Raw genomic sequence first — 26,433 nt, 5'->3', positions numbered from 1 at the left:
ATAGAATCTGTCTCACACATACAGGTTATTCAAATTCCTCCCTCAGCCAAATGAGCTGAATTTCAAAAGGTAATTACATCAGGTGGGCCTGATCTGAGATTTAAATGGAATATCAAAATGGTTACTGGTGGCAGCCTGTGTTTATTCACTCAGGAATAACTGTGCCAAATGCCAAACCAGAATCACTCTGAAGCACCTCTGCTTTAATAATGATAATGTGATTTTAGGAGTGAAATCCCTGCGCTTCAATCTGACAGCATATCTGTACATGTCAAGAACAAACTAAGCAAAAATCTGAGAGCACAGAGTGATACTTACAGTTCAGCTATGTGTGATCCATAAAGTTCAGCGAGTAAGTAACAGAAACCTTGCAGTTTTTCTAGAAAACATAATTTTTTTAAAGTAGTTGAGCATAGTGAACTGGTTTTGCAGCAGTCAAAATGCAGCAGCAGTTGATTCATTAAGGTGAATGTTGATTTACTTTAGAGGAAATCATGTGACTCTATGACCTCAGTGTAGCACCAAAAAATGGAAAACCTGAATTTTTAACCTTGCCTAAAACCCTTCTCTCACTTAAGGCAAGCCACATGATAAAGACTAGAATAGATAATCAGCATTTGTTAAATGTTCTGAGTATGGTATAATGGAAAAGTCAAAAGAAATAATGTATGCCACAGCATGTCCTAAGAAGTTTAAACAAACAGCTCAGTAGGTTTGCAAGAAGAAAGAAAACAAATACATAAATCAAAGAGCAGAGAGTGGTGTTGAGCTAGAACTGCCTGGGAGCTTCTTGATTTGAAAAAATAGGTTTTGTGTAGAGCAGGAGTTGTGCAAGAGTAACTGCATCCAAAGAAATATTTGACATTTTTTGTTTGGCTTTCTTTCACGGTCTGCAGATGTGTTCCTTTTTGGGATGCTGGCTTAGTTGATTTTCTTTAATCTGGGTGAAGCATACCCTCCATAAGACAGTTCATTAGTGATTTCTTTAAGGCACTGTTTTAAAAAAAGGTGGTCCCTGCACCTGAGCAAAGACACTGTGGGAGAGATTGGGGTTTGAATCAAAAAAGGGCATGATGGTAGCACTGGTCTGACAGTTCCCATGAAGGAAAACTTTCTGTTTCTTGGCCTGAACAGGCTAGAGATGGTTAACTATGCAAAGGAGGTGTCAGCCTTGTTTCGGCAGGGTTAGTGTTGTGAAATTTCAAAAGATGCAGGTTCATGTAAGTGCTGTGACAATAAACTTGCAGCTCCTCAAATTCCTGAGAGCTGTCATTTTTCTCTTGGACCTCCATTACTCAGACAGACTTGGGGACGAAAGCACAGTGTGTCCTCATCTTTCCCAAAGAAAGGCATAGCAACCCCCAAATGAGTCACTTCCCTCCAGCTCTGGGCTATATATTCAATTTTAACCAGCTGGACATGGCCAGGGCTGGGAGTCTGCTGCATACGAGGTGGGTAGGTTTGCTCCGAGGGGGGTACAAAACCTTGTGGCAGTGACTCCATTGGTGGGCATGGATGTACTCTTTCTCCCACAGCTGCTCTCCTGCCACGACTGCAAGCACCTTGACTGGCAACCTGTGACTGCAAAAGGAGGACTGGGGCCAGAAAGGCATACCAGGGAACAAAGAGATAATTTTCCCAACACTCTCCTACTCATATGGTGTTGCAGGCAGCTTCTGTAACTATGATAGCTGATATTTCTTATCCCATGACAGGTGTTTTATTTCTATCAAGTTACTAGCTTAATTTCTTTACCTCCTTTGTCACATAACTCCTCTCTATTGGCTCTTTAGAAGCAATCTGCAAGTAAGAATTGGTCTCCTGACTAGAATTAGATTTTATTCTTGTTCACCTAAAAGGACATTGCAGACATCAATAACCCTGAGTTTGGTATCACAGCTGATTAGAATACCCTCTGATGAGGCTTGCCAGTGGGGCACCTGGCTCCCTACAGTAGCCTGCAGGCAAAGGTGGCTGGCTTTCCCAACACCTCCCTGACGCATCACAGATGATGGTCTCCTTGTGATTTTCCCGGATCAACTGGTTTCCACAATGTTTCTGGCCCTGGAAGAGCCAGCTGGCTACTGTAACCTGTACTGGTGGCTCTGAGGAGAGAAGAATTTGGCTGCCCGCCAAGTCTGGGGAACTGATGTGGGGGTTTTGCTGGTCACACTGATTTCTAGGTGCTGGTTTCCTTATGCGTATAAGAAGCTTGACATGTAACTACCCCATGGCATAACAAATGATGAGACATAAAAAGAATAGTAATAATGTTAAATTGTAGTTGAGCACATAGAGTCCTCTTGGAAGATTCAGATGCCATTCAGGCTTTAGCTTCCAGCAAAACAGACCAAAGCCACAGGCAGTGTTTACAGGACTGCCCTAGGAGCCAGCCTGCATTCATGTGTTAACAAAGGTCCAGCTCTGATAAAACACAGGAGCAGAGGACATTGAAGAGAGGAATCTGTGAGGAAGAACCTGTGTAAGTCAGAAGGGAGGGAGAGAAAAAGTGATGAACAACTGTGAACGTTCAGGGGCAAGAAAATGATGCCTCAGAGCTTTTTGGATTTTTTTACTTTTGTAGATTTTAGAAGTACTTTTGTAGTAAATGTAGATTTTAATGTAGGTGTATTATATCCCTTACCCTGTAGCATAATAGTTACACATACCCAACCCTGTTACTGTATTTCATATCAATCCCTCTAAATTCTGTTAGTGTGTTTAGTCTTCTTTTCAAGGTAGAATTGTAGAAAAGCACTCTAGGCCTGGACCAGAAGATATCACACAGACGCAGCGACCTTCAAGCCCAGAACTTTGGAGGAGCTCCAAGGACTACACATGCTGTGAAGAAGATGAAGATGAGGAAGAAGGGGTCCCAAACATCCCCAGACCTAATTCCCAAAGGGGTGTGTCAGTGGGTAGAACCGGGCAGAACCGGGAGTGGACAGATCTGGGACTGAATGGACCTTATTATAAAATCATACAACCACTGGTCTGGGTGTGGGCATGTCATGTGTATTCCCCCTGGCCTGAGGCCTAATTAAAGGACCCACTCTTTTTATCTTATCTTATACACTAAATTGGCCTGGAGTCTTTTTCTTCACAGTCTCTTAAGGCAAAAAAAGAGCTTAAACCAAATTAAATGCTGGAAGATTTAGAGAAAATATAGAGTGTACTTGCTTTTGCCCTGTTTCACATAAAAGAGATCATCTGAAGTGCCTTATTCTCACGTAAGAACAATCTGGAAGGTTTTCCTCTATATCTTGATAGTCCTAGAAACACAGATTCTGGCTGAATCCCAGAGGATAAATATTTGCAAGAAAGATGCTGTTATCCTGTTGCCATTTGCACTTGAGCTCTAAGGTGTTTACACAGCAGTGGCCAACACAGAGGCAGAACATGACTCAGAGCCAATGGTGAAGGCAAAGGGTCTCAAAGCACATTTCAGGTATCAGACACCTCAATTTCATGAAGCAGTCAGTCAGTATCCAGGTAAACATATATTCTTGCTAACATCTCTTAACACTGTAAATACTGCACATTCTCCCAGACCTGGTCTTTGCGTCTGCTCAAGAGCCTTCTTCACTAGTGACATTACTAGTCTTATTTTCGTAGTTTTATTGGCCACATTGCTTGAATCGCACATATTGCAAATATTTCCATACAAATGAGGATGTGGTTCAATTTTCTACATAGCCTAGGGATTTAAGTGGGATTGACAGGTACTGAAAATTTTACTATCTTTTTCTCTGTCTTTTGTTCCTGAACATCATATAACTTTACTGAAGGCTTGTAATCAGAATTATAGGAGGTCCTTAAAAAAACCCACATGAATTCTTATTCCCTTTTTGGCCCTAGGAAAAACCCCACTGCCATTAATTTGTTGTTGTTATTCTTGCAATCGATTATAGGCATGTACATAATAATGAATTGCTTCTATAAGTGAAATGCATGACCTGCTTTAGTAGGTTTGCTCCTCAGGAGCATCCAAAGCTTTTCTACTGTTTCAAGCAGCAAGAAGAAGCTGTTGATTCCTGCTGGCCTGCAGTGTTCACCCCCCAGGAGAGGATAAAGTGGGTTACACTGTAGCTCCCACACAATCTATAGGATTTTTCATTCCTTTCAAGTTCAGGGTCAGTTATTTTCTATTGGGTGTATCCATGCATCTCATAGAAGGTAACTGGATTATACAGATTTAACTAAAGGGATAATAGGATTTTATGTGTGTAAAGAATGGCAGCTGAAAAGAAATATCTTGACATGTCAGCAGAACAAGGTCCACTGAGTGAATCATGAACACAGAGCTAGTATGTCATAATTTAAAGAAGAAAATTGTATTTTAATAGCAGGATCAGTGTTTGTAATTGTAACTTCATGGTTATGTGCCTGTAATTTAAAACACTGAGGATATGACTTATGGAATAGAAATCAGATAAGCGTCATTCTATCAATGAATGAATCCTAGCAATTAGCTCCCTGCCCCATTCCACATCAGGAAATCCTCACTTGGAAAGGAGGAAATTAATATTCTACACATATCTCCTAACTAGGGTTCATGGAGCAAGATGGTTTCTCAAAGATATAATTCGTGAAGTCCTATAAAAATTACTTTTTAATGAAGAATCCTAAGCCATCTTTTTTTACATTCATAATGTTAAAAAGGTATCATGAATGTGAGATCTAGTTACTTAAATAGTTACAGGATTGGTCTGTGAGGCACAAAGCTATTGTGGCATTCAAACTGCTCTCTATTTAGGAGTGTGCATGTGGACAGCTAAGCTCCTTTGGGCAGACAAAATAAGGGGCAGAAAAACGGGACTTACATATAATCATATGGAATAGCTATTGCTTTTGAAATTTGTATCACCAGTTACATTTCAATAGCTTTTTTTGGCGCACACCAAATCCTCACATCACACCTGTCAACCTCATCTCATTTTTAAAATTTTACAATAGCAGCTTCCTATATCCACTGAAAACATTTTCAGCTTCACAGTTGCTATGAAGACCCTTATCAATAAGATGAGTAGTTGGGCATACAGTGAGTCTATTCTTAAGCAGCTAACAAAGAGACAAAGGGGAGAAAAAGAAAGGAAAGGGGTCTGCATATGTTGGTGCTCAGATATGTGTGGGCTTAATACAGCCCCATATATTCTAACTTTGGGACAAAATCCCGTCCCTGAAACCAAGCAAAGCCACGCCACTGACTTTTCTGTAAATAGCAACTTTCTATCTCCTAGCTACATACGTTTGAGATGCTGCACGAGAAGTGGATAAAGTTTTATCAGACTTCACATGAGAATTTTTAAGTAACAGAGAAATACAGCAGCACCAGCATAACATATGGCACATTACTTGGTACTTACCAGGTATGTAGTTGCACAGTCTCTCCACGGCTGCCTTTACTGTACTGTTGTGCCATTGTGCAAGTTGTTCAATTACAGACACCACAAGTACGCATCCTTCAAACAAACAAACAAAAAGAGTGAATACGGTTGTCTGTGAGGTGTGACGAAGTGCCCTGTGCCACAGAAATATTTCAGGCATCACTGGGCATTTTATTTCTTGAAATGCTCCATGGCAGATAAATGTTCAAGAAGAAAAATGTCTGTGAATTCCTGTCTTGATTCAAACCCTGTAAGTTATTACAGGGAGGATGTAGATGCCAGGGGAACACATAGAACAGCCTGACTTTTACTATATAGTGCTCCTGGAAAAACTACTCCATTCTTTCAAGGCTGAAAATCAAGGAGTCAGGGGGATAGCCACTGTTACGACTGCCTGCTTGGCCACCTGCTTTCTCGTTATTTCTCACAAGAAAAAAGTCACAGGTCTGTACTTGATAGGACTTTTTTACCTCTCCACACAAGCCACACAGAGAGGTACCCAACCTGGAAAACAAACGGTTGTGACGACCTACAGAAGAGACATCACACCGCAGATGTGTGTTCTGACCACGACCAAAGCATCCATGGCATCGTTTCTTCACAGACTTTACTCTGAAGCTCAGCAGTGCTCAGTACACACACAGGGTTGCTGGTCCCATTTGTTAAAGACAAAATGTCTTCAGAGTTCATTCTGTGGTTGGAAAGAAACCACTTCCTTTGACCTATAAAGCTGGTTATTTCTCATCACTAATCTGGGTGTGAACAGGGCTACAGCCTAGTTGCTTCTTGGACTTCCTGTGGCTGAGACTCACAAAATTGTATACTAGTGAAGCATTTCTTGAGACGTGCAGCACTTTCCCTGCTGTTTTGGGGATGAAGTAGGTTCAATGTGATCCCCACTCAACAACCATTCAAAATCCACATGATAAGCATTCATTTCAAGTCAATTTTAAATTGCTGTAAGTCAACATTGTGCTTTCTCTGCAGTGGCTTCACTGTTTTATGAGGAACACAGCTTTGGTGATGCAAAGTCTTCCCACTGTAGTCAGACCTGGCAGCCAGAGTGAAGTCCCTGCCTAGACTCAGAGCCTGAAAGGAGAAAGAAAGGAGGGTATCCCAGGCAGACAGTAGACAAGGAGCCAGGATGCCAGTTTCCAGCAGCCTGGATAAAGATTTCTCTTTGAGATCCCTGTAGCTGAACCCTACTTCCTCTCCTCTTCAAGAAATCCAAGCTCTCAGACTTGCTCTGACACAGTCTAGAAATGGAGGTGAGCTGCAGCAATTTGATGTGGCTGCAGATTCACCTTTTTCTGAAGCTCGAGAGCTTTAATGTTCAGGTTTTCAGACTGGCACAACTCTTCAAAGTGAGCTTTAAATTCCACCCAAGCACCTATGCGCTATTAAATCAAAGTGCTGTTTTTCAACATAAATAACTTTGATGCTTCTATGGATCAAGTAGCAAGTAAAAGAAGAGGTAGTACAATTGGAACTTGCTGTAAGGCCAGTATTTTGAGTCTTCTATTACTTCTTCTACTCCAAATACAGTAATCCAGTGGAAATTACAGTGAACTTGTCACCTCTTTTGCACGGATAAAAGCCCACTTCTCCACACTTATTAAATAAAATGCTCACTCAAGATCTTCTGCAGAATGATTTATAGAGCATGCTAAGAGCCATTACCTCCAGTCAGACTAAAAGGATTGGAGATTAAATGAAGACAGATACTACCAAGGAAAAAACCTAAAGCAGGACATTCTTCCCTCTCCCCCTCCCTCTTTCCCCTATCCTTCCAAATAATCAGAGGCTAGCTAGCCCGAGGAATTAACAGCTCATTAAAAACACAATAGCTCGTAAAGAAAAAAAAAGAGTAGAATAATAAAGACACAAACTAAAGTAAAGGGAACATCCAAGGTGAAGGATAAAGCATGCTCTGGACTTGGGCTCAAAGAACACACCAGGGCCATTTGAACCAGATTTAACCACTAGCAGGTGCCTTATAACAGCCTTATCATAGAACCACAAAGTGTTTTGGGCTGGGTCGGACCTTCAAAATGCATGTAGTCCAAACCCTGCAATGAGCAGGAATAGCTTCAACTAGACCAGGTGGCTCAGAGCCCCATTCAACCTGACTTTGAATGTTGCCAGGGCTGGGGCATCCATCAGGTCTGTGGGCAACCTGTGTCAGTGTTTTACCACCCTCATTGTAAAAAACTCCTTCCTTATATCTAATCTAACCAAAACCTATTTTAGTTTAAAACCATTACCCCTGAGACAGAAAACAGACCCTGGGTCCTTTGCCAGGGTAGCATGGGCACAGCCATGCCGGACTGATCCATCCTTTAGCACAGAGATGGCAGTGCACATCCTCAAGACACACTGTAACACATCTAAAAGGCATTACATAGCTTAGTTCTTATAAAACTATATTATTAACATACATGCGCAACCTACAGACAACAAAAAACTACCCTTCCCCTGACTTCTGTGTTTTATTTATGAGGATAGAAGCTCAGAAAACTACCTAAATGATGACTTGATCACAAAAACACACATTCTTTCTATGCCTTCCTTTCTACTCGTACCGAGGTCAGGCGTTCATCTAACAGTCTTGATGTCTAGAAGTCAAAAAGACAAAAAGGAGTCCAAGAAGAAAGACAGGAAAGAGCTATCCCTCTGATATTTTCCGAGGTGCACAGCTTTTGTTTTTTTTCTCATTCTTTTGCACCACCAGCTTGAGGAATCCACAGAATCACAGAATTGTTTAGGTTGGAGCTGACAATCTCACCTACTGCGGGAGAAAGAAGTGTCTCTCATTTTGCCTGTGCTGTGTAATGCAGTGCTCCTGGACTTCCATTCGGGGTCTGCAGAAAAAGGGGCTTATGGACAAACAGCTCAACATCCGAAGAGTTGGGCTGAGAATAAAAATACCCTTGGTGCTTCCATTTTCTGTGCTATACAAGACACTGAAGATGTGAGTTTCTATCTCATGTTTGTCAAAGTACCACAGAGGGAGTGAGAAACAAAAAAGCTATTTTTGGTTCAGCTCTGCCAAACAGAAATAGAATTCTTAATCACAAACTCAATCATGTGGGTAACACTACTCTAGGAGCAGTCTCCTGGCAATTAAATGAAAATTTTTTCAATCGATTAAGTCAGATAGACACCTTTGTGTCTATTGAACCAGGCCTGAAGGGAAATCTGCTTCACACGAGGATTAACAGAGCCATCACTGAATTTGTGCAGTACTTAATGCAGTACCTCAGGCTACTAGAAGCTATATGAATATAAATAACAATAATAGTAGCCTGACTACTAGGGAAAAACCCACAGAGCTGAACTTCAGAATGTTTGCTTTCATAAACTTGTTTTCACTATCACAGAGAGGATGTTTCCGTTCACACTGTTATACCCTTCCCACCTCAGGCACCCACAGACCATACCTTGATTATTCAAATGCTCTCCCAGTCAAATGCATTTATTCCAGGCAAAATGCTTACTTTGTGGGACAAGCTGATAAAGAAAGTCTTGACTGATTTTAAAAAGGGTCTGCAGATCTAGTTGGGACATCATCAGGCACTGTGGCTGAAGTCTCTGGACCTGAATTTTGGTAGTCCTCCTGCCCTCTGGTGGGAAAGGTGCTCCCCAGGAACACATGCCATCAACACAAGCCATTGGCTCATCTGCTCTGTTTTTCCTATCGACCAGGTCTTTTATCAACTGCCCTTGGCCCACATCTCTTTACTCCTTGTGGTCTGCTGACATCTCTTATCACCTTGCCATGAGCTCTGCCAAAGACCTTCATTTAGAGTGATGTCATTAGGAGAAGCTTTTGGGTTGGAGATTGTAAATTACTTGGGGAAAAAGACTGAACTCTGGGCAGAGGGAGGAGGAATGTCTAGGGGTCACTATGGTCTGGGGAGCCTAACCCACCTAGACTCCCCATTTTTTTTTTTGTAAAAACATGCCACACCAGTAATTCAGATTTATCCTCTGGGAGAACCTATCTCTGGTGATGGGCTAAACCTCAAGAGGTTAGTGTTTACAAATTCAAGATAATCCAGACTATCCTCACTCCTACTACAAATCTGCTCTCCTTTTAATCTGATATATTATCTTCCTCTGAATTTAGTGTCAGGAAAAGAAATGGTAAGCAGTTATCCTAGCCTTTAATGGGTCTTAATTTTGCTGGCCAAAAATGCAAAATAATTAGTTAACTAAAAAGGGCAAGGGGAAATCAGATATCTTCTACTGTAGAAATTTAACTGATTTAATTACTTATGATATGTGCACTAATACAAACTTTTAAGTGTTCTGGCATCAGTAGAAAAGTATGTCCTGATCTGGCCAGTCATTAGCAACTATTGGTTGCTTTTAATTTACTTGCTATTTAGATGTGATTTATCTCTCATCATGAGCTGGGTGCATATAAGCCAATGTAAATAGGCTTCATCATTAAAAAAGCTCTAATTTTTTTTTATAGTTGCATAAGATTTTCTTTAGAAACAAGTTTCAATAAATTGACTCTGCAGTCTCACTTCAGTAATAGGTTTCAATACCCTGACAGGTTGAAGAATGTTTTCTCTGGAAGAACTTCATTGGCATTAAAATACCTACCAGCCATTAGAAACTAGACTCTGGTATTAATAAAATGCCTGTCTCTTTTAGCGATAGTTTGTGCCATCTGCTATTAATTTCTGAAGAGATAAGACAAGTCCGTAACAATTTTGCTCAGCAGCAGCAGCAAGGTGAAAACTCACACATCAGGAAGTACTTCTCTCCATGTATTTGAAAGTAGTGTGTAATAATAAAATGACATTTCCAATAAGTTCAGGGAAAAAAAAAATCATACCCCAATAATAAAATCAAAGCTAGAGAAATTAATTTCTTAGCTGTGAAGCCTCTAGCAGTTTGAGCAGACTATTTAACTTAATCCACTTCTGCTGCACAAGTTTGAAAGGTTCTATAATTAGAATTATACCTAGGGATGTCAAAAAATGTCTGGATAGTGTAAGCTGCCTCTCTAAGTTTCAGATTTGTAGGTCTATTTGTCTGAGTAAAACTCTGTTAAATTGGATTTCTGGCACCTGACACATCCTCCTTTGCCATCCTTTGCTCACATTTCTGGGTACTGGACTTCTTTCTCACCTGTCCAGCCATATCACTGTTCCTTAGCCATAAATTAAACGTACCCACAGAGCAAAAGGAGGATGTAAGTCCACAAAAGCAGCCTTGAACACAAATAGCTCTCTGCAAACCCTACCTGCCAGCTCACTCCCAGTGAAGCAGGAGCTGGAGCCTTGTTTGGTGAAGCGACAAACCTTTGCCTCAAAAATCTGTCTGCAGCAGCCAGCCTCTGTGTAAATGAACCCATCTATCACATGTCTGGTTTTATACAGAAGATGAAGGCTTTCCCAAAACATGATCCTAAGCTCCAAAGCATCTCAAAGCCTGCAGGTGAGGAGACCCAATAGCCTGTCTACAAAAGGCAATATTGCCTTTTGTATAAAATCTCCTCTTTCTAAATTCATGTAACCCAGTTCCAGTTCAACCTGGAACAAGACACTCCTGTTTGAAATAAGAGCATTCACATGGAGAACTAGGAAGAAGTAAGGTTTTTTCCTCTGAGATGGGGACAACCATGTGGGTATTTTTGATGCAGGCAGACCATGCAAAGTTACAATACAGGAATGCTTTCTTTTTCATAGAATTATAGACTGGTTTGGTTTGGAAGGGACCTCAAAGATCATCTAGTTATGCATCCCATGGGCAGGGACACCTTCCACTAGATCAGGTTGCTCAAAGCCCCATTCAGCCTGGCCTTTAACAGAGTCAGGGTTGGGACATCCAGAGCTTCTCAAGGGCAACCTGTTCCAGCATCTCACTCATTATATATTCCTTTCCTAATAGTTCCCAATACCCATTTTGCCTTCTTGCACTGTTTCTCAGCACTGAGCTGATACTTTCAAAGAACAGCCCTTTATAACCTTAAGATTTCACTCCAGCATGGAAATATTCAACTCAAATGACTTAACTGTATATGCAAAGTTAGGACAGTTTTCTTACAGCCAGAAGATTTGTTTCTTTGAAAGGTAATTTAGAAATGGATCTGAGTGATAAAGTCTTTTAACTCAGATTTTGTTTCCTATTTCATTTACAGTGCCAATGCATTTTACAGAGATATTGAAATGATGGAATATAATTAGAGGTATCCATTCAAACGTATTGGCATATACAAGACCCTTTCGCCCTTAGTTTGCTAAGTGTTATAAAATATCCTGGAAATACTAAATGATACACTATTAACAAACCTGTCACTAGGTATTAAATTACATATAGTATATTGGCTAAAGATATTTTTAAAATATTAATAGCAATATAACAGTATTTTGAGTACATTTGTAACAAAATCAGTAACAAAACCAGCAAACCCTGGAATACCAGTTATCATTTCTGTTGCATGTGCAGTAGCAGTGAGCCACCTCAGACACCCTAACTTTAGAGCCCTATTCATTCACTACTGTTTTCTTAAGACACCCAATAAGGACCCTGATAGAGCTATGGCAGTGCCGAAAATTCAGTTTCCATCTAGTGGAAGACACTAGTACCATACTTGCCAACCAAACGTATTCCAAATGTTTCCTATATTACACTTTAAAGAGCCCTATTTAAAAAAATCTATAACCCCAGGCATTTCCAGTAGAAATGTTTTCTGTATTAATTAATAGGAAAAAAACCCTGTTTGCATGTGTGCCGTGAGCATATTTATCTTTTCCAAATCAAGAAAGGATATTGAAAATTTACTGAAGCCTGATTGCTAGCAGGGGAAGTTAATGTGAATGGATAACTTCATCCCTGTCACAAAGGTTTGACCATTTTAAGACTCTGAGTGCATGAAACTTGTTTCAGATATACAGTTCCTAAAACCAGTAAAAGTGATTGCCTTAAACATAAGCAGAAGTTCTCTCTAAGGGTTAACATATGAACAAGAATGAGAGGCACACACGTGGCAATCAGCACCCAAATAGACCATCAATAAATAAGACTATTAAAGAAAACTTATACTGAAGGCAAGCATAAGTAATGTAAAATGTACATGACTACCCATATCTACAAATGCATACAGATGTGATTGTGTATTTACACACACATAGATGTAGATATGTTGGTGTGCTGAGCATACCTTTTTATTGTGATCAATAGATATATTTACATTTTACAGTCATAAACTTTCAGTAAGAGTTGGGGTGATTCTAGAAATGATGTTTTTACTGAATAGTAGCTTTAGTATCTCTACTGTATTTACTACTCCCATGTCTGTTCTTTTCTATTTAAAGTATAAACCTAGGAAAAAAATGTTATGATCAAATTTAGTATTTCTTGTTGACTAACAGGCTAAATTTTGCCGCTGAGTAAACTGAGCAATGTTGGTGAACTGAACAGAGGTGCTGTGGCTTGGCAGTGGTTTAGCTGTAATCAAAGTCAATTCCCAGCCTTTCAGAGTAAAATACATTGTGGTGCTACACTGATATTGGGCATGGCCTTTTTACAGAACTCATTGAGCTGTAAATTATACGTTCTGTCATGGTGCCTCCCCAGACAATATGTGCACAGCCACTTTGTCTGAGCACAGTTGTTAAAAGCCTCCAACTCCATTTGGCATGTTCCATTGTGTGAAGTTATCAGGAGCTCCAGACACCACCAATCCTGCTGCCACTCTGCGGGGCATATTTCATCCCTGCACTCATGCACAGCTAGACGGAGGCAAACTGTTGAGGACAATGACAACCAAGCAAATCAACACAGGTAGAGGTCAGCGTTTTACACTGCTGGTAGCTCGGAAACATCTGTTCTTTAATGTAATAGGAGCTGAAAATATGTTTCAAAAACATGCTTCTTCATACACTAGAAATTATGTGCTCCTGGTTGAATGGAAGTGCTGACCTGCAAAGGTTGATGAGAATGGCATTATATTGAGCACAAAGATGGGGAAATTTGCTTCCCTGGCTGCTGACCCACAGGATCTCTGCTCACTAGCAAAGAAGATGGACAGCATTGCTGTCTGGTTGTATTGAGCACTCCCTGACTAATCACCTCACTCCAAAAAGGGTAACCAAAGTTAATGGTCAATAGAGCAGGGCAGTTGACTTCTGGGAAGAAAACAAATAAATGCTGCTATTTGCAAATGGTTCTCACAGTCACAGCACCAAACCCCTGAAACACTGAAAGAAGTCCTCTTACACAACCTCTGCTCTAGCAGTTGATCTGTGCCATCTAGGCCATTCTAAAGGGACAGGCTAGACACAGTCTGCAAAAATCTCTAATGAGGTCTTCTACAGATTTCTCAGGAACTAACGACTGTGCTCACTTATTACTGACCTTAGAAAATCTTCTTCCTAACCCGAATGTCCCCACTGGTACCCATTTCTGTTATTTCTTGCCATAGCTGTTATGAACCTTGAGAATGGATCACCCTTTTAATGTTTTCAAGGACAGACATGTTTTTCTCAAGTTTGTCTTCTCTAGACTAATTAACTCTAATTTATTCACTCATTCTTTATAGCTTATGCTTGTTTTTCTCTGAAACCTCCTGTCACTCTGCATCATTCTTGATGCACAGCCCCAAAAGGCAAGGCAGAAATTCCTCTGAGCTTTGTCAATGCTGAGAAAGGTAACGAGTTACTTCACATCTTGCAAGCTATCTTCTGTTCTCGCGTCTTGGTGCTCGCCACATGTGTGTGTTTCATGACAGCATGCCAACATTGTGCCACCACAAGCCCAGATGATCTTCCTTAGGGATGCTACCCAGCTGGTTTGGCCTCATCTGCTACGTCATGGACTATTTCTACTGAAGTGCCTTCAACATTCCCATATTGAAGTAACCTTTTCAAGTGCAAGTACTCCAAGTTGTCAAGATTGTTTTAATTTAATTTGGCCCTTCATTGTACTTGCAAACAATTTCAGCTGCATATGAGCTGCTAATTTAATAGCACAAATTTCATTATCTTGGCTAGTGAAAATATGGAAAGAGAAGTCCAAGAAAGACGTAATTTTGTATATCCTTTTGCTTAGGGAGTGAGCCACTTGTAATTAGTCTCTAAACAAGGCTACCCATCAGTTTTGTCCTGCCCTGTAGAAGCTTAATCAATGCCACATCTCTCTCAGCCATAAGACTAGTTTTGAGGCAGTGCCAAACGCCTTACTAGAGTCCAGTTATAGTATCTACTGCTTCCTCTGTGTCTACACACCATTATACCATTGGCAAAGAAAATTAGATTGATCTGACATTATTTTTGAAAGGTGCTTTTAAAATGTTTTATTAACTATTTCATGATTTTTCTAGGAATTGATGCTTAACTGACTAATCTACCATTCCCCAAATTTCTTCTTCACTATGTTGCAGAGAGATAAATACAGCAGTTCCCTCTGTCTTTCAGTGTCTCCCCCAGTTTCTGCATCCTCCAGGACAGCTTCTGCCTTTCCTGAGGTTGCTTCAGACACCTCTGGATGAAGTCAACTTTGCTATAGAACAGAACAATTTGCAAAAACCCCGAAAGGGCTCTGCTGTAATTTAGGGTGCTAGGCAGTAGGGAATAAAAACTTTCAAAATTAAAAGAAAAATTTTAAGAAATGTAGAAAAATAAAGAACATGATCTCAGGTATGATGAAACATTAACACCAGTGTCGGCAGTTACCAGTGTTATTATACTGTCTTTGGGTACCTTAACATTAAGTAAAACTTTGCTTGCCCTGTGAAATGGGCAGTTTTTCCTCATTTAACAGATGGGAAAGTCAGAGACCTCAGTATCTGAAGTGTTCATTCATGCTTAGTTTTTGAGAGAAAAATACACAGAATCTCTTTCTCAGGATGCCACACTGAAACTGTCAGGCTGCACTCAGCAAAAGGATTTCTAGGTCTCGTCCTGAATAAACCTCTTAAGCCATACTGCCCATTAGTAACAAATAGAAAGGAAAGCCAGGCCCAGCATCCAAACCAGTGCACAGAGCAAATCTCACTGCATTTACAGGAGATAAAACAGCTTCGTGGGCTCTTGCAGTCCCTTCCAACTTGGTATATTCTGTGATTTTATGATTCTGTGTAGAAAAAATTACAAAAGCCCTTTTATCTACCATATCTGGGAAAACCCTGAAGAATATATCACATGCAAAGTGTGCAAAAGGCCAAGAGGAAGGGCCTGAGCTGATTTCACACAAAAAGGGTGGCATTTTTCCAGCCTGGGGAGACAGGAAACACTGATGGAGAAAAGAGAATGTCACATGTTGGGAAAGTTTTTCTCGTGACAAGGCCAAAGGAAGACCATTTATTTGGTTGTGGTTAGAAACTGCTATAGACCAGTTATCTTAGATGGTTAGGAACTGCTTAGGTATACTACATTTGATCCTGTGGCTGGGAGGATTATTACTGGGTGCTTTTCCCCTCTTTGCCATAACTCTAAAAGGCAGCAGTACTAAACCCTTTTTTAGGTGGGAACACTACAGTTGCTTTATTTGCACACCATGTCAATTACAAAAAGACTTTCCCTGAATGAAGCAGCCACATTTTCCAAGAAAATGCAGAAAAAAATGACATGACCTTTTTTACAGTTCCTGAGGATGATTAAAACTTTTGTCTAATGTTTTCTAATACGAGTTTGCTGCAAAAGAGTCACCTTTCTTAGACAAGTGACAATCTGAAAGCAGATGTGTTTTGACCAACCTCTCCCTATGAATTGTCTTTGTTCAGCCTGCTGTGGCACCTCATCGGAGGCATGCCCTCCTCTCCCCCTGCCATATTCTGTATCAGCATACAGGTGCTGACACAAAATACATTTCCCAGGATCTGCTAAGGGCAGGGAAGCCCCTTGAAGCATCCAACTGCTTTGCCAGTATGACCAGAATATACTGGCACAGATGGTGGTGCCTACCAAGGGAATGCCACTAGCAAGGAGAACAGAAGGATGAAGTAACCAAGTTGTACCACATTTAACGGAGGTACCAGAGCTGCACTTTGCTCTCCTGTCATATAATTTCTACATATTTCTTCAAGAAGTGTGATAATTTCAGTGGAAAGGATTAATGGGAAATATTTTTGTGGTTTTGTTACTGGAAGAGCATCCATTTTCTGGCAGGATTTGGCTACTAACACAGCAATCAGGGTCATGCAGGTGGTACACAGGAGTGATCAGAAATGACTATTCAATGTGAAGTTACCTCATTTCCCTCAGAAAACAGGGGCAGATAACTTTGAAAGATTAGATACCTGACCACACATTTAACTTGCATGAAAACCCCCATTTCTTCAATAAAATCTCCCATACATTTGGCAGCAGGCATTTCTCGCATCAAAAATTAGATTAGATATTAGGAAGAAATTCTTCACAGTGAGAGTGAGAGGGCACTGGAACAGGATGCCCCAACCCTGGCACTGTTCAAGGACAGGCTGGATGTTGCTTTGAGCAACATGGTCTATAGGTCTATGGCAGGGGGGCTGGAACTTTGTGGTCTTTAAGGTCCCTTCCAATCCAAACCATTCCATGTTTCTCTCTGATTCTACGAAAAATTCTGCCTTGATCTTTAAGGCCAAGAAGACACAGAGGAAGTTCTTATGGTTCTCTCCCATTAGCTTCCAAGATGGCAAACCAGGGGCTGGGGTCGAGCTATTGGAAGGAAATCACAAGTTGATTTTGCTTAATTTCTGCTCCTGAGAGGGCTGGTCACTGAATTAGATGCAAGAACTGACTTTATTCCTGCTCCAAGCCATGGCAAGCACAACCATCACTTTCTCTGTGCTTTCTCTTTCCTGCTTGATATAATGAAGGGACACAGTAAGTGTTTTCAAGTGTTTAGCTGAGAGAGCAGCTAATCAGTAAAAGCCCAGTGGCAGACATCTGGGCTAGCAGCCACCAGCCCTCCCTGCCAGGCCTGGCCCGTGCACTTTTAACACTTGCCACACTTTGTTTTTATCTTGCAGTTTACGGAGGTGGGTCACAGTCTGTTTTGGTCCTGAGTTGAGCTCACAAGGATGTTTTTAGCTGAAGGGACACTTCAGAGAGAGAAACTGGTGTGGAAGGCAGTGTTTTTCCTGTCCTCTTGCTGGATACAAGAGCCAGGGACATGTTCAGTGATCCCAGCAATGGGGTTGATTCAGCTCTCATCCCTTTAGGAGGGAAAAAAGGACCCTGCATGAGGCAACTTCAATGTTATGTGCAGTCACTTTAGGAATTTAGAACTTTGCTAGATCAACAGGATGGAAAGGGCAGACAATGCTTACACCTAACATCTAAAAAACATTATTGTAAAGCGTTTAGTGTAGCGAATGAGCATGATCACTGACTTTCTTGTGTCATCAAAATGGTAGCATCCTAAAGATCTCACCATTAAACACCACTTCTCCCTCGCTCTGGCAGCTGCTCAGTCACAGCTTGCATGGCTGCCAGTGCAAAAAAGGCCAGTCCTTGACGGTCATTTCTGCTTTTCACCACTTGTTCTCATATTCCACCTGGTGGCTGAACCCCATCAGGGGCTGCACAAGCCTCACCACCCTGACTTCCACTTCGTTCCACTTTTGGTTCATCCTGCCTCCCTGGCACCAAAACTTTCAGGGGCACTGTGGATGGCTCAGAAGTGAGGTGAAAATCTGATTTTATCAAGCTTAGGAATATTATTTCTAATTATATTCCTTGAGCCATAGTGAAAAGAATTATTTCCTTCTGAAGGATGGAGGGTTGTGACAGGGTTTATGTTTACAGCACAAAACATGCCCGGGGAAACTAAAAGAATCATGGAATTATTTAGGCTGGAAAAGACCTCTAAAATCAATGAGTCCAACTGAAGACAAAATAAAGCATTTGATTGTAATGCATAGGACATACCCAACATTTCACATTAGCACACATAAAAAAATATAAGATCCCACATCTCTCTAGATATACAGAGTCTCATGACAAGGGCATTTCTGATGCAGAGATACCCACAGTTTAAACTGACTCTGGTGTTACCTGTCTTCCTTTGGGAATCAGGCGGATGAGGATACCCCCAGCTACAGATCTTGACCACAGTCACCGAAGTCACACTAGAGGGGTGTTACCAAACTTGCCTCACTTTAGTACAGGTCATGCAGATGCATGCACTCACTAAAAGGAAAGGAAATGTGAGGAAACAGCCTTTCCAACTTGGCTCTTTAGAGATGATCATCCAGACCACAAAGGTATCTGTCCCAAATATGGACCAACCACTCTTAAGAAGAGTTTCCAAGGCAATGAAGACAATGGGGAGACTCTGGGCAAGTCTGAAGGAAACTGTGCCTTCCTGCAGTTAAGCAAAATGCATTGTGAACCCTAACAAACACAAGGACCTCACAACATCCTGTTTCCATGTACCAGACCTGCAGACATTAAAACCAGCTTTTCAGTTACCATTGCTCACAGAGCAAAACCATGAACTTTGGGAAGCAGCCACTGAAAAACAAAATCATAAAATAACTCCAGACCCCACAATGGCCTTGCAAAATCTTCAGTGACTGTTTCACCAAAGACTACAAGAGTTTTGCAGTACAGCTGTTGAAATAGATAAAGGAGCGATTTATGACTTGCACGGCAATTCTCAGCTCACCAGTGGAGTAACGAATGAACAAGTCCAGTAGGAAAACAAAACCTGGATACATACCAACGCAGGTCTGTCCTTTGTACAGCCCAATGGGGAGTGAAGGGGGTGGTGGTTCATTTTCGTGGTGTAGAGGGGAGGAAGAGGCAGCCTTCAGCAGAAGCAAGAGCCAGAGGATGCAGAATAAATTAAGGAATGTTTGCCTAGGGCCCTTCATCCTAAGGAAGGAAAAACGGAAGAAATCAGGCAGGAAGGGAGCACGTGGACATGCTCAGAGAGCATCCTGCATTCCTACAGCTCGAGATGAAAGGAGACTTGCATGCCTCTGTAGCTGTAAGTGATACAGGGGCAGATACCCAGGTAGGCATACAGACATCTGCCCTCCCACAAGGTGCATGGAGGATCCCACACTCCCACATCGCAGGTGCTCTCCCAACCCCTGCTCTTTGCACACCCCTCAGCTCTTCTCAGGCCCCGCCACCCACTAAATCCAGCAGATCCCACACACCCAGGCACCCCATGACCAGACTGCGATGACCCTATGGCCCGGGGCTGCTCTCCACACCCCCACGCGACCCCGCTGCCCCATGTGTAGCTCTTCCCAACCTGCTGGCCTGGGAGGACCAAGAGAGTTGGATGAACAGCTCTGGCTCAGCGCTCCTGTGTCTCCTGCAGTAGCAGCGGATGAGTAACGACCTTGAACCGCAGTAGTTGCCGGAGCCACTCAGCATTAATAATGCAAGACACTCCCCTGAATAACTAGTGTTGCAAAAAGAAAAAAAAGGAAACCAACTCCACAAACCCTTCCCCCCTGCACCGTTTCTCCTCTGCCCTCCTCCGCAGACTAGAAAAAAATATCTCTCCGGCTGCTTGTGTAAGATTTTAGACCAGGGTTTCCGTTTGGGAGGACTGGGTGTGAAAAATGAGAAGCTGCTCAAGCCAGAGCAGCAGGGGCAGAAGGGACGGGGCTGCCACGCTGGGGTTTTGCCAGGGCTTTAGTTCTGCTGGGACTGAGCCACAGGGATGGGAAACAGCTGCCAGTGTAAGGGCAGCACTGGGAGCTGAACCCCTGTTGTCATCAGCTTTGAGCACATTTGCTCGCAGCTCTCAGCTGCCTGCGAGGCTTGAGAAATCCCGAGCTGTTCCTACTTTGGCAGTCACAACAACCAAAGGTTTCCCTGACTCTCTTTTTTTTCCAATCCCTCAGATAAGGCAGAAACCAGTTGTTCTCCAGCCTGAAGCAAAAGCAGAGAGTAAAACATTTTTAAATAACGTTGCTTCAGAGCTGGAACAAGTCCATACAGCTACATTCCAGACACTGTATGTCTTTTTGTATAACCCTGGGCAAGCCTCTTGCCCTCCCAGTGGGCCATGGGTACTTGTATTTCCTTTCCACTCCTTGCCTGCCTCTTTCAGAAATTAACAGGCTGTTAACACAGGTTGCTAAAGGACAATGAGTAACCTGTCTCACCTGCTATCCCTGCATACTGCCCAGGAATAGTTAAAAGAGACTTATAAATGATGTCATAAAAGGAGAACTAGAGGACCTAATAAAATTCCTGCCAATTCCTGCAGATCAACATGATCACATAGGTATCAGATCCACCTTAGTATATGGTTTTTGCAAACCACTTCTTTCCTTGGGAGCCTGACCTATGACTTTTTAAAGACAGTCCCAGAAAGTTTGCCTCAACTTTGATAAGCAGGATTTGCCTTATGCTAATGATAATATAATCCAGTGGCTCTGGGGAAAAAAAAAAGACTTTAAAATCTTCAACGTGAATACAAATCATTCCATATCTCCATTCTCTAAGTCAAGCTGCTGGCTTTCAAATATAAGCTTTTCTTTCAAAAAAAAGGAGAAAATAATTAAACCCAAAATAGAGGCAATAGCTGTTGCATGAGTTTTGCAGAACTCTTCCTGCTTATCATTCTCCCTATAGCTAGCAATGCTGGTTTTCTTTTTTTTTAATAGCACATAAACAAAAATCATAGTGCGAAGTACCTTATCCATATGCCAATCCTACTGAAATCTGCAGGATGTTTTTCTTAATGCTGTAAAAACTTGCTATAAAAAGACACTGTGCTACAGCGACTGCAGCTCCATTAAACCCTTTTTAACACACATATCACTTGGTTCCCAATGACACTTTGAAGTCCTTTAAAACCCTGCATATTGGCTCATGAACACTTGCTGCAAAAGCAGAGTGCTAATAATAGGCAAGAAAAATCTTCCAAGCAGAGAGGTCCTCAGAATGGTTTCTGCTTTATATCTGTTGCAAAACACAAATCTAAACAACAGCACTTATAAAATATATAGTTAGATCACAAGCTGCTCCCAGGCATGTAAACCTACAAAGCATGTAGCTGAAGCCTATAATCGGCTCTGTTATTTTCTTTCATTTCAGGCTGTGGAAAGAGTGGTGAGATAACCCAGAATGGTGTGTAACACAGAGCTGGTTTGCACTGTACCTTATGCGTTAGCCAAGCTCATAAACCAATTAAAGAAAAACCCCAAAGCTTTTAAAATATGTGGTCTGGCCAGACAAATGAGGGATTTGCATGCTTAGATTTAGAGGCCAGCTGGGAAGATGGCACCCCCCGGTGTGAAATCTTTCTCCTTCCCACTCAAACCAGATAGCAAGGCCTGCCTTTTGCCAAGCAGGTTTTATATTACTTCCAAATCCCTAAGACAGTGAGACCTAAAGCTGTCTTGGTACAAGAGTGAAGGAGCGTTGCCTTTTAATCTTAGTAAGTGCATGGATGATGTTCATGGGAGGTAAAAACCACATTATTTCTGTCCCAAAGGAAGGGATTTGAAAATAAATGCTTCTATTAGGTTGTGTACAACACCTAAGTCAGGGAAGCAGACCTGGGACAAGGACAACTCAGGAGATGCTGCCTACCTAGAAATAAAGGGTACGGCAGCAGTAGCAATGGAAGACCAGAGCTCTGCCCACTGCAAAGCATCAGGGCAGAGAGGTGATGCCTGGGGTGTTCTTTGCCTAAAAGCATCTCGCAGAGTCACCCTACAGCTTGCAAGCATCTCTGTCTCCCCAGCTCTATTGTTTTTTTCATGTGTTTTCAACCTAGGCTTGCAGCAGGTCCAGCCAGGAGGCAGAGGAGTGCAGTTCAGGTGGGGACCAGGTGCTCAGGGCTGTGCTGCAACGTGACTCCGGGTGCCTGGGTGGGCGTCCTGGTGGGCCTGGTCAAGGCTGTGCCCCAGGGCCCTGACACTTGCCTTTGGGGACCATGAGAGCCAGGCAGGTACAGGAACGAACTCTGCAGAAATGGTTCTGGAAGTCCCACTGAGTACCTGCCTGCAGCATTACTCACCTAAATAGCATTGGGAATGTAATCAACATTTTGTCTCTCTCTGGGTCTCCACGTGTCTCTTTTGAAGAGGAAGCAAGGACTGTGTAGAACCAAAGGTGTGGTGAGAACACCACCTCTTGCAGATGGGAAACCCTCTTTGCTCCAGCAATGACCAACCTCCACAGACACACAGGTCATTCATGCACTGCTATGCAGAAGATGTAGGGTCAGTTGAATTTTTTCAAGGTTGAATTTGGACTAATGATAACAAATACATAAATAAATACATGTACACGCATCCATGATATGCACTGGCCCTCACACTGTTGCTTCCTATCAGGGAAATGGGAGAGCCCACAGCTCCCTCCATTCAGCACGCAGATGAGATGTACGTTGCATCCTCTGTGGGGTTTTAGTAAGATGCTTCTCTGAAGGAAAGTCGTATAGCTGTCTGCTATATTCTCTCAGGATGCTAGGACACACTGAGGAGCTTGCTCATCTCACCCAGCTTGATCTGGTCTATGTTTCCTGGGGAGTTTTACCACATGTGTGTGTCCACAGAGCTAAATGTCAGTCACCATATTCCCACATACAGATCAGTAGCAAGTGTGATGTATGGGAGACACACCGCACAAGATAGGGCTTTGGCTGGGGGTCACCGAAGGGCCTCCAGGGGTTAACGGACCATGATGTGCCCCACTCAGTAACTCCCAACTCGAGGTCTCCAGCCACACCCTAAAGCCTCTCTCAATTTAAGCAGAGCTGAGAGAAACTTGCACATGTGTGTGGCTGCCAAAAACGTGAGGCAAAGCAGACAAAACCAAGCCTGAATTTCGATAATGGCAGAGCAGACAGTGTCAGGGCACATGCATAGCTAGTGAAGAAATACAATCACCTAGGCTAATCCCAGGAGTGTGATGGCTGGAGTTTGAAGGACCCACAACACTTCTCCATTTCTTGTGCTTCTGTATTAGTTCCTGACATGGAATGTACATTGGCTTGGGTGGTTGTGCCAACAAACAAGTTCGGGGACAGGTAAGGCTTCAGCCTCTATCTTTGCTGCCCCTGATAGAGATACAGTGGAACTCAGTTCGGGTGTATGATTTCCTGAATAAGGTCTTAAACACAATTTAAGAATCACCCTTTCCCCATAGGGCACAATACATGATTGCCAGTAGAAGCGTGAAATGAGATACAAGGATGGAGTTATGCTAAACACTGCTTTCTGTAATGGGTCCCTAAAGACCTGTAATGTACACAGAAAATACATTGAAAAAAGCCATTGAAAAGAAAAAAGAATGGAAAATACTTCCATGAAGCCCCAAAACAGGACAAGTAAGAACTGACATACCATCTGTCAGGATTAGGGACCATTTGATTGAAAAAAATAAAAATGAGATAGTCCTCTTACGAAAGGAGATCAGCTGGCAGTGTATATTTATCTATCTTATTCTGTCCAAGCCACTGCACACATTATTGCACTTTTTTTTTTTTTACTTTTTGGTTAGATTTCTGTTACATATTGACTTTTAAGATATATGCATTTCTTTCTCTTTGTCACATTCATGCATGCATTTTTATGATGATTAAATGTTATCTTGTAAGGCTTCCTCTCCTCTTTGACGTGCTGTTCAGTTCTTAAGGGAATAGACATAAGCCTTGTATTTTTGTGTCTGGAGAGATAAAATCTGCAGGAAGAAGCCTTTAGATCAAAGATCCTCTCGGTTTCTTTTCTTCCTTTTATTCTCAAAATGTTGTCCTTTGTGCCCTTTGACTCTGAAGTTCCCAGTGGTTTATTGCATTGGTTATTTTTCATTACTGCTCTCCAAATTTCTCCGACTGTCAAAATCATCTCTGTGGTTGCTGTGCTATCACTGGCATGGATGAACATTTCCAGAGCCCCATGTGGATTTGAGACTGCACCACAGCCAACTGAGTCATTCCCTCTGCCCCAGTTTCCTTAGCAGCTGCTGCTTGCAGTTCAAGTGATGCTTCTGTTTCAGAGTCTCTCTCCATCTCATTGTCATTCAAAGCTGCAGGGAAAGCATTTAAAGCAATATTTTCTTACACTTATATCCAAAAATTTGTTCCAAGCTATTGCCAAGCTGTAGCTGTGATGATTAACCTTTATTGTGAAACTTTTAATGAAATTATCTATCCCAGCTTGCAAGGGCTGTTGATATCTATGCTCTTAGAAATGTAAATTACTGACACGACTTACTTCAGTTTAAGTATAATAAATTGTGGGAACAAGACCCTTAGGGCTTTCAAACAGGGAACCCTTGAAAAACACGGCTGTGTCACCTTGCACACTTGTGCACAGTAGNGGGAAGATCCAGCTGCTAGGGTTGGTAAAAGGAGGTGGCTGAATTTTCTACTAAAGATGGCTTTCTGCAAAGCAGAGATGAGATGAACTGCATCCTCAAAATGTATTTCTCACTACTGACTATGTGGAGCCCTACAGTGATTTATGTGGTTTACTAGTGGACTTGGCAGTACTGGGTTAATGGTTGAACTTGATAACCTTAAAGTGTTTTTCCAATAAATGATTCTATGACTTTGTGATTATTGGTGATACAGTACATTTCCTTAGTGGCTTGGTATTAGTGCAGAAAAAAAGACCTAGCTGTTGTGTTCTTACTATGTGCAGATGACACTACAAATGCAGGAGTAATCTTATCAACATAGATTTTGTAGTTTGAGTTGTGTGAGCCCAGCTGTGGGCCTTTTCAGGTCTAAAGAAGACCTAATTCTTGCTCTTATCTAGACAAAAAACCCCTGGCAATTAAGGAGCAAGAGAGTGTGGCAATATTACAGAGAGGACTAATTAGAAAGACTTGTTAAAGGCCTTAGATAAGAGAGTCACCCAGAGCCAGCTGTAAATACAAGTTAGGAAGCCTGGGACAGACTCCGTGCTGCCCTGCAGTTTGGGTACTCATTTAAATCCCTGAGAAGTAAGATCCAAGCATTATCAACTCAGTGTGATTATTGCTTTGCCATAAATAGCTAGTAGCCTGCTAGGCAAGCCAAAATCCAGTCTACTGCATCGATCCCTGCAGCGCTATCACTATGGCATCAGGTTTTTGTCAGAAATGTAACCCCTCATCAGGCTCCTGGTTTAGTGCTGGTTGAAGCTGTGGCAGGGAATGGTGGCAGGAAAGCTTGCCCCAGATGCTGTCAGATTAAAAGGAGAGCATGACAATGTTAAAGAAGAAGAAAAATAAATGTTTGATTATGTTTTTTCCATTTGATCTTTCTTCCAAGTAACGCAAATAAAATTAAGCTCAACAGCCTCTTGATCTCGACACAGAACATAAGTCAAGAAAAGATAATTATTCCCAGTGTTTGGGCTAGGAAACAGTGAGAAATGTCATTAGAGGCATTTCTAGCACATACCAAAGTTCACAAAATTATTTAAACATACTGTTTGAGGCTTGTACTGGAACTTCCATGCTCAGAAATGGGACCTGTACAACATACGTCACTTTGCAGCTCAATAACAAGATGGAGGATTTTTTTTTTTTCCTTTTCAAAGAGGCGTTTCACTAATTTGCTTCAATAATAAAAGACCTGCAGGTGAGCTGGACAGTTTCCATCAGCAAAATGGTCCTGCAGGGGATAGCATCTATCAGGTATAGGTGAATATGCAAAGGCAGTGCATGCTAATCTTTCAAATATTGATTAAGCAAGCCACTGGTCAGCCAGCCATGTACAGAGTTTTCATGCTCTATGGAGAAGCTGGGCTGTATGAAAGAACTCAAAGCACTTGGAGGACTATACGTTCAGTCATTCAACAAGCTGACGTTGAGGATACAGTCAGTAAAGTTTGCACCAATCTCACTGATAACAATCTTCTACAGGCAAGCCAGACTCAGGCATGAGGTCAGCCCTTTAACACTTTACATTTCAGATCACAGAATCATAGAATCATTTAGGGTGCAAAAGACCTTTAAGACAATGAAGTCCAATCATTAAGCCAGCACTGCCAAATCCAGGACTAAACCATATCTCTAAGCGCCACATCTACATGTCTTTTAAATACTTCCAGAGACGGTGACTCAACCACTTCCTTCAGCAGCCTGTTCCAAAGCTTAGCAAACCTTTCCATAAAGAAATTTTTGCTAATATCCAA

General features: G+C 41.9%; 1 protein-coding gene across 1 annotated transcript in view; it reads right to left on the bottom strand.

The window, feature by feature from the left end:
• AOAH (acyloxyacyl hydrolase) overlaps positions 1-19,891 on the bottom strand; it is an 82,618-nt gene extending 62,727 nt beyond the window's left edge. Inside the window, exons 1-4 of the mRNA XM_017822775.1 lie at positions 19,593-19,891; positions 19,050-19,204; positions 5,367-5,462; positions 319-379 (exon numbers count right to left, since the gene is read on the bottom strand). Coding sequence (XP_017678264.1) covers positions 319-379; positions 5,367-5,462; positions 19,050-19,204; positions 19,593-19,717 — 437 coding nt within the window. The 5' untranslated portion in view covers positions 19,718-19,891. The remainder of the gene's footprint in view (positions 1-318; positions 380-5,366; positions 5,463-19,049; positions 19,205-19,592) is intronic.
• Positions 19,892-26,433: the final 6,542 nt, after the last annotated feature.

The sequence above is a fragment of the Lepidothrix coronata genome, unplaced genomic scaffold (genome assembly GCF_001604755.1).
Source record: "Lepidothrix coronata isolate B3197 unplaced genomic scaffold, Lepidothrix_coronata-1.0 Scaffold3, whole genome shotgun sequence".
Lineage (NCBI taxonomy): Eukaryota > Metazoa > Chordata > Aves > Passeriformes > Pipridae > Lepidothrix > Lepidothrix coronata.
Note: the sequence above shows the minus strand (reverse complement) of the source record. Positions and strands in the feature narration are given on the sequence as shown.